The 13,596-nt window shown below is 45.8% G+C and overlaps 1 protein-coding gene across 3 annotated transcripts; it reads left to right on the top strand.

The window, feature by feature from the left end:
* The first annotated feature begins 2,399 nt into the window (after positions 1 to 2,399).
* On the top strand, positions 2,400 to 11,920 carry YAE1 (YAE1 maturation factor of ABCE1). 3 transcript variants are annotated; one of them, XM_006124077.4, is made up of 4 exons: positions 2,400 to 2,706; positions 5,313 to 5,500; positions 8,581 to 8,702; positions 9,570 to 11,920. In XM_006124077.4, the coding sequence occupies exons 2-4, from the start codon at positions 5,384 to 5,386 to the stop codon at positions 10,006 to 10,008; spliced, it is 678 nt and encodes a 225-aa protein (XP_006124139.2). In that variant the 5' UTR covers positions 2,400 to 2,706; positions 5,313 to 5,383; the 3' UTR covers positions 10,009 to 11,920. The 3 variants fall into 3 exon arrangements, with proteins under 3 accessions (XP_006124139.2, XP_006124137.2, XP_006124138.2); XM_006124075.4 differs by lacking the exon at positions 2,400 to 2,706 and adding an exon at positions 2,728 to 2,879; XM_006124076.4 differs by lacking the exon at positions 2,400 to 2,706 and adding an exon at positions 2,899 to 3,032.
* Positions 11,921 to 13,596: the final 1,676 nt, after the last annotated feature.

Below are 13,596 nucleotides of genomic sequence, written 5' to 3'. Positions count from 1 at the left end.
GGGTCAGCATATGGGTGACCAGAAAGCTAATGTAGGTGAGGCAACAAATACTTACGATGATTCAGAAGGAAACATTGCTCTCTTTGAGTCATTGGTAAATCAAGACCATAGTAAATCAAGATGCATCTGAGGAAGTGGGTCGTTGCCCACAAAAGCTTATGCTCCAATAAATCTGTTAATCTATAAAGTGCCACAGGACTTCTCGTTGTTTTTCCAGATTCGGACTAACACAGCTACCCCTCTGATACTCAAGACCATAGTGTAATGACAAAAGTTAAACACAAAGTTTAAAGAGAAGCTAGATAATTTCATGGAGGTTAGGTCCATAAAAGGCTATTAGCCAGGGGATAGAAATGGTGTCCCTGGCCTGTTTGTTAGAGGCTAGAGATGGATGGCATGAGACAAATCGCTTGATCATTGTATTCGGTCCACCCCCTCTGGGGCACCTGGCGCTGGCCACTGTTGGCAGACAGGCTTCTGGGCTAGATGGACCTTTGTCTGACCCAGTACGGCCGTCCTTATGTTCTAGGGTGATAGACCTGGTGTCCAGGCAAACTTCCAGCTCTAATAACTAAATTCCACATCTCTATAGACTCCTTCTAGTTTCAATGGGATATTTCATTCTAAACTATTGTGAATGGTGCTAGGTGCTATTAAGCAAGGTCATTGTTCACAAAGATGAGTGAAATGTTTCCTAAGTATCCTTTACCTTCCTCACAGAAGTGTTGTGTGGTTTGGTTAGGTTATGTAACATGTTGAGATTCCTGAATAGAAGGCGCTATGGAAAAGTTGGATAATATATGTCATGAGTCCAGGGATTCAATTTTAATCATTTTGTTGGTCAATGTAAGGTGTTGCCTGCTGTGCAAGGAGATGTTGTAATTAAAACCCCATTAGGACTATGACAATCAAATTAACCTGCTGGCTATCTTCCATCCTCCCTGACTGGGCTGGAGAGAAAGGGTCTAGACAATAGGTCACTGAACTACTCAGGCTAGTAGAAAGGTCCATCATCACCAGTGTACAAGAAAAATAAATAGGCTGAGGTTAGAGAGGGAACAAGCTCAGGAGGGAATCACAGGCCTGCACTATACCTAAAACTTGGATCTATCTACCTAAATGCCAAATGGCCAAATAAGCTATTTCAAAAGAGCATCAAAATAAGATATACAACCTGCATAGCTCAAATTGCATATCTTGTTTCAAGTTACGGTGCCGTGTAGACACACCTTACAGCAGCAGGACAAGCCTGTAATGTATATACCAGGGGTGGGCAATAATTTTTTTCCGGGGGACACTTCAGAAATTTTTGAACTAGTCCCAGGCTGCCCCAGAAGGGGTGGGGCCTCTGGCAGAAGGGGCAAGGCCAGGACCCTTCTGAGTTTCCCCACCCACAGACCCTGATGGGTCAGGGGAGGCACGCACACTCTAGGGACCCATGACCCTGGCTGTAGGAGGCAACTTTGCATGCTTCCCCCCACCCCCCAGGAAGTCTCTTGCTCCCTGTCCCAGTCCTGCAAGGGAGTGCAGCAGTTAAGAGTCAACCACCAGCTGAGCAGCAGCTGATGGTTGACTTTAAGTCCTGAGCCCCTTGCAGGGCAGGAGACTTCACTGCTCCCCCACCCCCAAACCTTGATAGGCCTGGAGGTGGGGGGAGCAAGTGAAGTTCCTGCCCCCATCCTGCAAGGTGCATGCAGTACTTAAAAGCTGCACCCCTCGCAGAGTGGAAGGAGACTCCATCTGCTTCCCCCTCTCCCCCAGACCCTGAGTGGCCTGGGGGCAGTGATGAGGGCCTCCACGGCCAGTTCAACTTCCTTGGTGGGCTGAGTCCAGCCTGCAGAGGCCCCTTTGCCTACCCCTTGTATATACTGACACAATTAGGTCAATGTTAAGCTGCTTTTGATCAACCTGAGTAATGCAGACCAGTTCCTGGATAGTCTTCCATTCAACCCCCTTTCTTTTGAAAAAGGATTTCTCCTGCTCTCTGGCTATGATGATTCACGGTTATGCAGAGCGGGGAAAGGCCAGCCAGAGTGTCTCGGTCTGTGCCCAGCCACGCTGATGGGTCATGATCTGTCTGTTCCCGGGTTTGTACAATGGGAAGCGCGGCTGCCCCCTGCCTGGCTGGACTGCGGAGCGGAATGTTGCAGCCCAGACTCTGGGCAGCGCGCGAGAGCTGCGCAAACACGCGCGCGCGTGCGCGCGCTCGCACAGCAACGTCCGGCTCGCAGGGTGAGCGTCCCGCTCGGCCCCTCACGCGCTTGCACGGGAGAGCGGGCCTAGGCGCGTGGGCTGCCAGAACCACCTCGCGCAGCCGCGCTGGGCGCACTCGCGCGCTCACACGGTGCTCATGGCCGTGGGGGGGAGGGGGGGAGTAATTGGGTTTTGGACGCAAAAAGGGCGGGGCGGGGCGAGCGCTCGCTGGCAACGCCCTGTTGTCATAGTTACTTCTCCCCGACACACCCCCAGCCCAGGCTTATCAAAGCCCGTGGGAGGCCGGGGCGCGGGTATCGCAGCCTCAGCCTCGATCTCGGTGCTGAGCAGAAAGGCGACGCCAACGGCCGCGACTTTTAAGCCTCGAGTGCGCCCTTACTAAAGATGGCGGCCGACCCCCCCCCCCCCCCGCCGCCGTTGCCGCAAGCGGGTTGAAGGCAGGCAGCCCTCTCTTAAGATGGCCGCCGTTTCCTTACACCCTCCGCCCATGCGGTGAGTTGGGGGGGGGGGTGTAAAACAGGCCTCCCTTAGCAAAGATGGCTGCTGTTCCCACGAGGCTTCCAAAGGGTGTGAGGGTAGCCTGCCCTGAGTCAAAATGGCCGCGCGCCGTGCTCGAGGTGCGGCGCGAGGAAGGGTAGCTGGCCGCTAGCCCGGCCAGGAAAGCGGTGAGCCGGGGCGGGGGCAGCAGGTTTGAGCGAGGAGGGGCTGGAGGGAGCGAAAGGTCACTTCCGTCGCCTGCCAGGCTGGCTTCTTGCGTTGTCCCAGAAGCAGCCTGGGGATCGGGGCCCTGGACTGGGATTCGTGTTTCTGTCCTTCAGGTGTTGCCCAGGGGTCACGGCTGCTTATTGTTTGGGGTGTCTGGACCCTGTGTCACAGTGCGCTCGGGGGGGGGGGGAGGGGAGGAGTTTGTTTTTGCGCGGCAAGGTCTAATTTTTGCTGATTCGAGAGGGAATGGAATTGTGTCACCCGTCTCTGAGGGGTAGTCGTGTTCCTCTAACACTGGGTAGGTTTGTGGCGCTTTAGTATCTATAGTATCATGAGCTTTCCTGGGCAAAACCCACTTGGTCAGACGGTTCTTGTGACGTAGGGGGGGTACTTGCTGGGCTGTGGTGACCTCTGCTGTCTGGAGCAAGACCCAGCAGGGGAAACCTCACTATGCAAAGGTGATGCCAAACCGGTTGAACCATGGAGAGGAACAAAGGAAGGTGGAGGCTGCCCTGGCTGGGGGGCAGGGCTGGAAGAGAGTGAGTTTAGTTGCTGTCTGGGAGCATGGAGGAGACAGCCTAGGGAAAGGGGCTAGAGTTTAGGGGCCCAGTCTCCCCCCATCTCAAGGGGGCCTGAGGCATCCTAGCCCAGCTCTGGGACCAGATTACATCTGTGCTGTGCTGTATCCTGGAGAGGCAATAAACGTCCTCTATTCCACCGGCTGGTGCAGTCTGTTTGTGCCATTTCGGGGTGCAGGAGACGGGGGACCCCCCCAACGCGCCGTCACAGTTCTTATCTGGCCAAATGGGTTTTCCCAGGAAAGCTCATGATACTATATACATATTTGTGTTAAAGTGCCATGGGACCTACTCGGTTTTGTTGTATCATTAGGTATTTCATAGACACAGTGCTGGGTACAAAGTGATTCTGTTCTAGCCCCAGTTTCCACTATGATTTTCACATTGATTATTCAGTGAATAGTATTGTTTCAAATGTTCTATGCTGCAAATTTAATAAATCAATGGCAAGTAGCATCAGAAGCGCCCCCACATTGGCTGTAGGCACTGTGCACTCCACGTGGACAATTCAAAGGCCTCATGATCCCTCATACAGTCCCTGTGAGCTAAACCATGGGCTCCATGACCAACTTGTGGCATTAGGTGGTCCCTGGGGACTGGCAGTGGGGAAAAACCAGACACAAATATGAGTGTTGGTGCCACCTCTAGAGAATTTTACCATGTGCTATCCTTCTAATTGCTGGTCACCAGATTCCTGAGGCCTGCCTCCCCCTGCCCCTCACCCTGTCCCTGTTGTTCCCACCTCCCCACTCTGCTCTACCTCCACCCTCCCACCCCAAAATGGGCTCCCTCTGCTCTGGAGCCAGGACAGGAGCTGCTGCAATATGACCTGTATTGGACTTATTTTCTTCCTATTTACATGCTCTTTCCATCTGCCCCTGCATATTTTTACTAGCTTTTCCCATTTTGGAAACTGCTGTAAAATTACCCAAGGACCAACAAAAGCAACAGAGGGTTAGCTGAGTTAGTTTGTAACAGGAAAAACTTCTAAAAACAACAAATAGTCTAGTAGCACTTTAAAAACTACATGTTTTGTTAGTCTTTAAAGTGCTACTAGACTATTTAAGTTTTTCCAATAAAAATAAGTCATATAGTAGTAGTGGTTTAATTAAACTGTAATATTTGGTACTCATATATCACCTTCCATTCTGTGATTTGAAAGTGCTTTACAAACATTAATTCCTTACACCCGATAATTAAGTGAGGTGGCAATATATGTATTATCTGTGTTTTCCAAATGAGGAAACTGAGGCATAAATAAATTAAATGAGAGCTTGGAGATGTATGTGACTTTGATCAAGAACCAGGATTCTTGGATCCCCAGTTTTGCTAGTCAACCACTAGACCAGAGGTGGCCAACCTGCGGCTCTTCACCCCTGCAAGTGTGGCTCACAAAGCTGCCCCATGCGCCCCTACAAATGGCCCCCAGCTGCCCAGCCTCATTTTTTGAGGAGTACAGGATCTTTCGAAAAAGGGGGTTTTTTGAAAGAACCAAGTCTAGACGGCGGTGTCACTTTTCGAAAGAACACTATGATGTGATTATGCAAATGAAGCATAGGATATTTAAATCCCCGCTTCATTTGCACTTTCGATCTGCCTAATTTACATCCCTCTTTCAAAAGAGGGATGTAGTTTAGACATAGCCTATATGTGTGTCTCAGTTATTGGAAAAAACAACCAAAAAATTGAGATGGCTGAATTTATGACCTTGTAAGGTTCTATATGAAAAACATAAAACTAGAATCTCTGATTACTGAAGTTACTTTTCCTCAAAACTTGTACTTGTAAAGCCTGTGGTTTTAACTTGATGCTCAGGAGGAAGAACGGCTCAGATTTTCACAGTACTAGTTTGTATCATATATACTGGAATCCTTATTACTGCTGCAATGTCGTGGATGCAAGCTGCAGTCATCCGGCCCAGTGAGGATGTGTTTGATGAAGATGCTGATGAACTGCATCTTGTGCAGAAAGAATGGAAAAGTACCATGGATAAAAGAGTCAAAGTAATTTTTATAACCATTACTTTATTTTTAGTAGCCTTTTGGCCATTTTCTTTAACACATACATTGATACCTGCATGAGTGATTTAAGGGCAAATTGAGGATAGCTGTTTAAAAGTTACTGTGGATCAATTTATTCTGTAACTGAGTAAATTGTAAAGGAAATACTGCCAACCAGAACATACTTGAGATTGATCTATGAGCATAGAGTATGAAAATTGAGAAATTGTAGCCAAAATTCTAATCTGCTATTGGTGCATAATGTATTAATGTATGCAACTCCCCAACTACTCATGGGTGTTCTGTATATAAATTCCTGAACCTTAATGGGAGTTTAGATCCTCAGAGGCAGAAATATGCAAATTTAGTCATGTGACTGATCACTTTATTGATAGAGATCTCAGCAATAGCAAAACAGTTCCTTGATACCTTCCACAGTCTCCCTTTAAAAAAGTCAGAAGTGGAAGGTCAGCTTGGCTGGAACAATCTTCTGAATTCTAATCTCAGTTCTGCCACTGATCTGCTCATTGACTTTGGGTATATCTGCTTCAGCTATAAAATGATGAAATAATATGCATCTCCTAAGTGTGTTCTGAGTATTGTATATTACACTGAACATGTAAAATGCCCATATAAATGCAATGTATTATCAGATATTTGGTTCATCTGGCTGGAGAGAGAGAGAGATGGAATTTAATCAAAACAAAGTCTGGACTCAGTTATATCATCCTAGTTGTATCATGTTAGGAGATCTGGGTTTGTAAATTTTGAGTGATTAAAAATCAGTAGTTCATTGTAGCTCTCTAACATCCCATGTATAGTAATTCCTCTATTTGTCTTCATATTGAACTTAAAATAACAGTGAAAAATGAAGACTCATTTATGACGACTCATTTCAAAGGCTTTTTTATGAGGCTCATTTCAAAAAGAAATCCTAAAATCCTTTGCAGTGGATACAAAGGGCAAAACTCCAAATTCAAATAGTATTGTATTAGAATTTTAGGATATGATCTCATGCTATTTACTTTAATGGGCACTAGATCAAGCTCTTAATAAATGTAGCATCACTATGAGTCATCATACCAGGAACATTAAACTTTCACTCTTGGGTGATCAACATTTTATCAGAATAATGGAGGGAAAAAAAGCTGTAATCTGGGCTGTTGATTAGGGATAGTTCTGCTGCAGGACTAGAGCAATGGTTTTCAATCTCTGGTCCACAGATGCATGGGTTTATGCAAACTATATAATATTTCCAAAGGGTTCTGCACCTCCATTTGCAATTTTTTAGAGATCCGTCAGTTTTAAAAGGTTGAAAACCACTGGACTAGACAGAGTATTGTTCTTTGAAAAAGGAATCTGGATTTTGGCTGCTTCAAGGAAACTATAGTCTGCTGTTTCGGGATGCCCCTAGTTCCATGTATAATCGTGATATTTTCATAGCTGAAATTTCACCATCTCCAATTTGCTTGAGCAGAAGATAGTACATCTCAGAGCATGTTTTCATTCATAGCTTTTCAGTGTGGGTATTGTGATCCAGTGTTCTCTGAAAGCTAAGCACTTGGGCAGCCACCCAGGGAAGATTCAAATATTGCCTAGCTGATTAGCAGAGTGCCTGCAGCCTGTGTTATTACTGGTGGTGCACATTTGCTTATGCCTCAGTGTACATAATTTTTTTCTGCACATGGATGGAAAAAATTAGAGGGAACATGGGTGACAACCAGCAGTGTGACAGTGTATGTTTAAAGAGTTACATGCAAGGCCCTCCTAGGCCCCCACCCTCACTGCCTCTGTGTGAAGCAGCAAAGGTGATGCTTGCAGGGAGCTGGCTTAAAACCTGGCTCCCCTGAGCACCAGCTTCCACCTGCATCCCTCTCCTCCTCCCCTCCCCCTGCACTGCTGTATCCCCTAGACCCTAGAGCACTGTCTCCTGCAGAGCCACCTCCCCCTGTGTGTAATTTTCAGCAGTTACAGGTTTACAAAAAAAACCCGTTTAACATCCCTATTGATGACTACTATCTCTTTTTTGTGGCTAGAAGAGGAGGAATTTTAAACAGCAAAAAAGTTTCCAATAGAGGTTTCAGTATGGAAGAGGAATTTCTGTTCTAGACCATGTAACTATGGCTACGTCTACACAGTAACCTTCTTGTGGCAAAGCTTATACAAATGAAGCTCAACCTGGAATATTGCTGCACCTTTGCATAATTAATGACAGCTGTTTTTGCAAAAGAGGCTTTTGCGCAAAAACAGCTGCTCATTAATTATGCAAAGGAAGCCTGGCAAGATTCATTTTCATAAGCCTGGCTTCATTTTCATAAGCTTTTCTGCAAGAAGGCTACAGTGTAGACATAGCCTATGTGTGTAGAATATTTGTAGTTAGTTATTTTCTGACCTCATGGTTATTAAATGGCCATGTTTTATAAAACACCAAGAAAACTTTTGATTTCCTTTAGTTTTATGAATCTCTCATTTCTGATGAACACTACAGTAAACAAGTTTTACGTGCATCTAGCCCAGGGCCGGGCAAGATCTGGCCCGCCTAACAATTTGAGCCGGTCATGGACTGCTTTTGGCCAATTACTATTTATGTCCTGCTGTCCGATGCCACATAATTTCCAGGAGGTGGCTCAGGCAGCAGGACCTTATTTAAAGGGCTCGTGCCTCCTACTCAAGGCACTATCCAGGCAGGGGCTGGAGCCACAAGCCTTTTAAATAACTGCAGCAACCACGTGCAGGTGCCAAGCAACATGGAAGCACCAGAGCCATTTCTTGATTTTTTTTTTTTTTTTTTTTTTTTTTTTTTTTTAATTTAAAGCAACCCGGCCAGGCAGTGCTGGAGGAGGGCTAATCCCCAGCCCATCCCTTCTGCCTGAGGCCCCATCCCTTCTGGGTAGCCTCAGAGCTGGCCCATGACCATCCACCACTACCACTCCAACCCCACAAAAAATTATTGCCCACCCCTGATTTAGCCAAATTAGCCACATTCCAAGAAACTGAATGTTTGTATAGACTTGAACTCTTGTAAAATAATCTTTGCTTATAGCTAGATAATTGATTCCAGTAACCTTTTATCTCCTTTACAGGAAGGTTATAGAGATGGTGTTGAGGCTGGGAAAGAGCTTTCACTCCAGCAGGGTTTCAATCAAGGTTACAAACAAGGTGCTGAGATGATGATGAGCTGTGGCCAGCTCAAAGGGATCCTTAGGTAAATTTTGAAGCTTTGAGATTGTGGGGTGTGTTTATATGGAAATCTGGACCTATTGTTTGTCAGATGCTGGGAAGATTCAGGGTAACATTTTCATAAGTGACTTTGGAGCTGAAGTCCTATGTTAGGAACTAAAAGTAAATGAAATTTAGACAAGTCATTTGGGTGCTTTGGAAAATTATACATAATATAATCTGAAGTAAAATATTCTTAAAATACCTATCACCATGCTATGAGAATTAGGCGTAATATTTTGTTAGTACTAACTGAAAATTGTCCAGGAGAAAGATGCTGTTACCTGAGAGAGCTTCAACAAAAGGATTGCTCTCCAGGCAGACTTCAGGTTAAAATGCAAGACCAATCTGCTATTTTTTGGTAAGGGCCATGGTCCTGTCACTGAGACCACTGCCTCAGCATTTGTCTTATCCTTGGCTCTGTTTGGTGAGACATCCTTGAAGAGCATAGTTGTGCTCCTGTTTGAGGCAAGAGTGTATAACCCAATTCAACCATCACACTGGGTATAGGAACCACTACCAGAGCAACATAACATTTTATATGATACTGGCTGTTGCTATTATAATTCTCCTTCAGAATGAAAAATTTAGTGCAGTAATTCTTAGCCCACCTTCCATTCCTCCCTTAAAGTTAACAAGATTTTAGTGGTTCAGTGGACTATTTGAACCCATACTTTTGGCTGAGCATTCAGCTTTTCCTGTTGAACTAACCTGAAACACACACGAATGAAATGTACACACACAAGCAGGATGAGTTTTTAACTTTGTCACCTTTTCACTCAACCTCAAGCAAACATGCAACGCTCTGCAGCTACTCAGAATCACTTATTTCTACCTCTTTTTTCCTCTTCAGTGCACTCTTGTCTTGGTGTCAACTTCATGGACAAGTTTCTGCTTTGCCGAGCAAGATAAATAACCTCCTAGATGCAGTTGGCAAGTATGAAGAATGTGTGCTTAAATATATGAATTATATCAGTTCACAGCCTAGTGTCGGAGAGTTGTTGGATTCTGTTCAGGATATGGATCTTAGTCATACTGTTTCAGTGGAGAATGAATTTGATGGAACTGAAGCTAGAAGACACTGTGAAAATGACTCTGAATTGAATGAAAACTCTTGCAGGAGTAACAGTGAGGCTGACTTCTTGCAGTCTGACAGTTCTAGAAGGACAAGAAAACACAGAGATTGTGAAAGGCCAACCCTTGCTTGGCTGAAAGAAGAGACTGCCTCTTTAGGAGAGCAGCTAGGCTTGTCACAAGACATATTACAGCACATCCAACAACTGGAAAGTTAAATTCTCTTGTGGCAAAAGGAATCCAATTCTAAGACCAAAATTAACAGGCTTATATTTTGCCATTCAAAGGGGTGATAGTAATACTAGTCACTTAATTTCATAGGAATGTGACGTCATTTTAATGTTTCCCTCTAAAACTCTAATAAAACATCCCTTGCTGTCATCATACTCTGTAATTTTGTATATGAAATACTCTTTACCTTGAGAGTTAAAATTGGGTGTGGAAGCAATTTATTCTTTTGTCAAGAACTGAGTTATGACAAAGCTGTCTAACTCTACAGCAGCAGTAATGTGTAATTTATTTAACTTGATCTTTTTATTATTCTTTCAGAAAAGGAACTGAATTCTTCTTTGGTTTTAAACTTAGAAATCAGTCACTTGGGTACTGAAAATGAAAGTAAACATTGCTATTGGGTTCAGAAGCTAGTCTGGGTGGAGAAGTTCTTTGAAGTGGGAACTGCACATACAGAAACAAAGGAACATGTACTGCCTATTTAAATATTTGAGTATTTTGCCAGTTTAATTAGTTCAAAATAGAACAAAATAAAGCCTTGCATTATGTAAAATCGTGTAGCACAGCTCACTGGTGTAGTTTGCTCTACTTTCACACCTTCATTGAAACTGGTTGGAGTACTAAGGACAAAACTTTATCCAAAGCAGATGGTCACAAACACTAAATGCTCTCCTATATGTTTAGCCTGTTAACTGGGGTGGTGAACTCACCTGGGCAGAATCAGTCCTGCATCATGGGCAGGGAACTACTCTGTCCAGGCTGGGTGTTGGTTACATCCCTACTTATGGAAAAGCCAAAATGGAAACTAGAGTATTGTAACAAGGTTATTACAGAACCAGAGTGTCTAGTGGATGGAAAGAGGCCTACCATGAGGCTAAAATTAAGCTATTTAATTCAATACAAAACTTAGTGTTCTGTAAGTTTTAAAAAAAACAGCCTGCAATTGCTAATCTTTTCCTCCTTCTTGACTAAATATAAGGTACTGTCTATTCCTGTTTGCCTGGAATAAAAGTTTCCCTGAAACCGGACTTGTCCTTGCCCCTCTGTTAAAAAAGCCATATTTATTTTCTAGCTCCTGTCTTTCTTGAGCAGTGGTCTCCAACCTTTTTACACCCAAGATAACATTTTAAATGACAGAACAAGCCAAGATCTACCACCCAGCCCCTTCCTTGAAGCCCCGCCCTTTCTGTTCTCCTCCTCTCTATCACTTGCTCTCCCCAACCCTTATACTGCTGCTTTTTTCTCCCAATTCTTCTGTAGGAAGAAGTTTTTCCTACATTTGGCCTGTCTAGACTGGACCAAATGTCAGAAAAACCCCTTCTTTTGGAAGCCCCCTTATTCCTTGTGGAAAGAGGAACATGGGGTGACGGAAAGAGCATGTTTGTTCTTCGACTAAAAAGTGGAAGAACAAATGCATCCCTGGATGCAGAAGAGTTTTTCTGGGATGTCTCCAGAATCCTGAAAAACTTCTGCAGTCTAGCTGTACCCTTACTGGGTTGAGACAGGAGGTGTAGGCTCTGGGGTGGGAATGAGGGATTTGGGTGTGGGAAGGGGTGAGAGGTGCAAGCTCTGGGAGGAAATTTGGATGCAGGAGGAGGTGGAGAAGGAGATGCTGACTTGGGGAGGGGGCTCCAGGCCGGGCAGTGTTGCGGTCAGCTGTAGGGTTAGGGTACTAAGCAGGCCACAGACTTCTGTATGTGAGGGTTCAGGAATTTGGGTTGGGGTATGTGAGGAGCTCAGGGCAGGGGGTTCCAATGGATGATAGGCTCAGATATAGGGTCTGGGGTAAAGGGGAGTGCAAGAGTGTTATGATGCTGTGGTCAGATGGGGGTTTGGCCCCAATTGGGGTTGTGTTGGCCAGGCTTCATTTTCAAATAAAATACTATGTCAAACACAAAAGTTTCTGCATTGTCTTTTTTTCTGAGAAGGGCAGGCACCCTGTTTTGAGTCAGGGGTCACTGACCCACAGAAAAGTCAATTAGGACCACACAAGTGAGATGCAAAAAAAAAAAACACCCTCCTCCAACTCTCCTCCTCCTCTTCTCCCCCTCCCGCCTGCCTCACTAATATGGCCCCAACTGTGTTGGTGGGAGCAGGGGACATAGTACTGGGGAAGGGTGCTAGTGGGTGCTTCGGCAGGGGACAGGGTGCCAGTGGGGGCAGGTTTCTGAGGCTGGGGAGTGGAAGAGGGAGCAGGGAGAGAGGAGTGGTAAAAGGGTGCCAGGAGCGCAGGGGACAGGGTGCCAGTGAGGACAAGTTTCTGTGGCTGGGGATGGGAGAGGGAATAGGGTGCCAATGGGGACAGGGAACGGGGGGCAGAGTCCCCTGAACCTGCCTCCTCCCAGGATTCTGCCCCCAAGATGTAAGCCGGCTCATGCCTCCTGTGGCACAGCCAAACCCCTATGCGCACATGGCCCCTGCGCTTAACTCACCCCTCCTGCGGCGCAGAGAAGCCGCTGCACTCCTCCTTTGGGGCCGATTCCCCCTCCCACAGTGCACCCAGCACACCACAGAGCTGTGGGAGGGGAGCAGCCAGCGCATTTCCGGAACCGGCGCAAAGCTGCAGGCAGGACTTCCATCCATCCATCCCGCGGGAAGCTGGCACTATGCTGGAGGTAGGTAGTCGGGCTTCTCAGGGGTGGGGAGGCCTGAATGCCTCATGATCAACTGGTTGAGGCCTTGCGATCGACCAGTTGGTGACCACGGTTCTAGAGACATGATTGATCACATTCTTTCAGACACTTCAGGGAATGCTTTCTGCTCCATCAGTTCTGTTGCCAGTTATATTTGTTACTTACCTGCATTCTCAACATGTGATTATGAACATTGATAAGTTGCATGTTCTCAAAATAAACCTTATTTTACGCTTGTGGACAAATACTGTAAGCAATATAGTTGGTGTAGTGAGTTTGTCAGGTTGTAGATAAGTTAAACAGGACCCTTTACGTAGGCCTTGTATATCACTGGCATTATTAGCCACAACTTTCTACACATTACTTGCCTAACCATAAGAACATATGGTTGGCTGGCTCTTTATTTATCCTAACACCCTGCATTTGTCACTTTGTTCATCTTGTTTAAAGTGACTACAAACTCCTGGGCATGAAGGCTGGTTTTGTTTAGTAAGTCAGCATTCATTTATTCTGTACTGTCATATGCACATTTCTCACTATATAAATCAATTCTAGCACCTACCAGGCAAGAATGCTGAGTAGGACTTCTCACTGTTGTGACAGAGCAGGTTAAAGGACTTGGTGGAAGGAAAGAGAGAAGGAGCATGGAGAGTAGTAAACAACCCAGTGTTAAGGAGACTCAGAGTGGAGGAGCAGGAGGAACCACCAGCCCTGCTAAACGCTACAGGGTGAGGTGAGGAGTTGAGCAGGGAGTGTTGGAGGGCTCCCTTACCCCTATCCCCTGGGGCAAGAAAAGGGCTTCCTGGTCAGCAGTGACTGGCCCAGGGCGTCAGCCCAATATGCCCTCCTTTATGCTAAGGTCCAGGGACAAAAACTCTGCAGGTGAGGGCCCTACTGCAGCCCTCAAAGGGTGGGACAGTGGACAGAACAGTGGTCAGGATC

Source organism: Pelodiscus sinensis, chromosome 2, assembly GCF_049634645.1.
Source record: "Pelodiscus sinensis isolate JC-2024 chromosome 2, ASM4963464v1, whole genome shotgun sequence".
Lineage (NCBI taxonomy): Eukaryota > Metazoa > Chordata > Testudines > Trionychidae > Pelodiscus > Pelodiscus sinensis.
The sequence above is the reverse complement of the archived record's forward strand: the minus strand, read 5'-3'. Positions and strand labels throughout refer to the sequence as shown.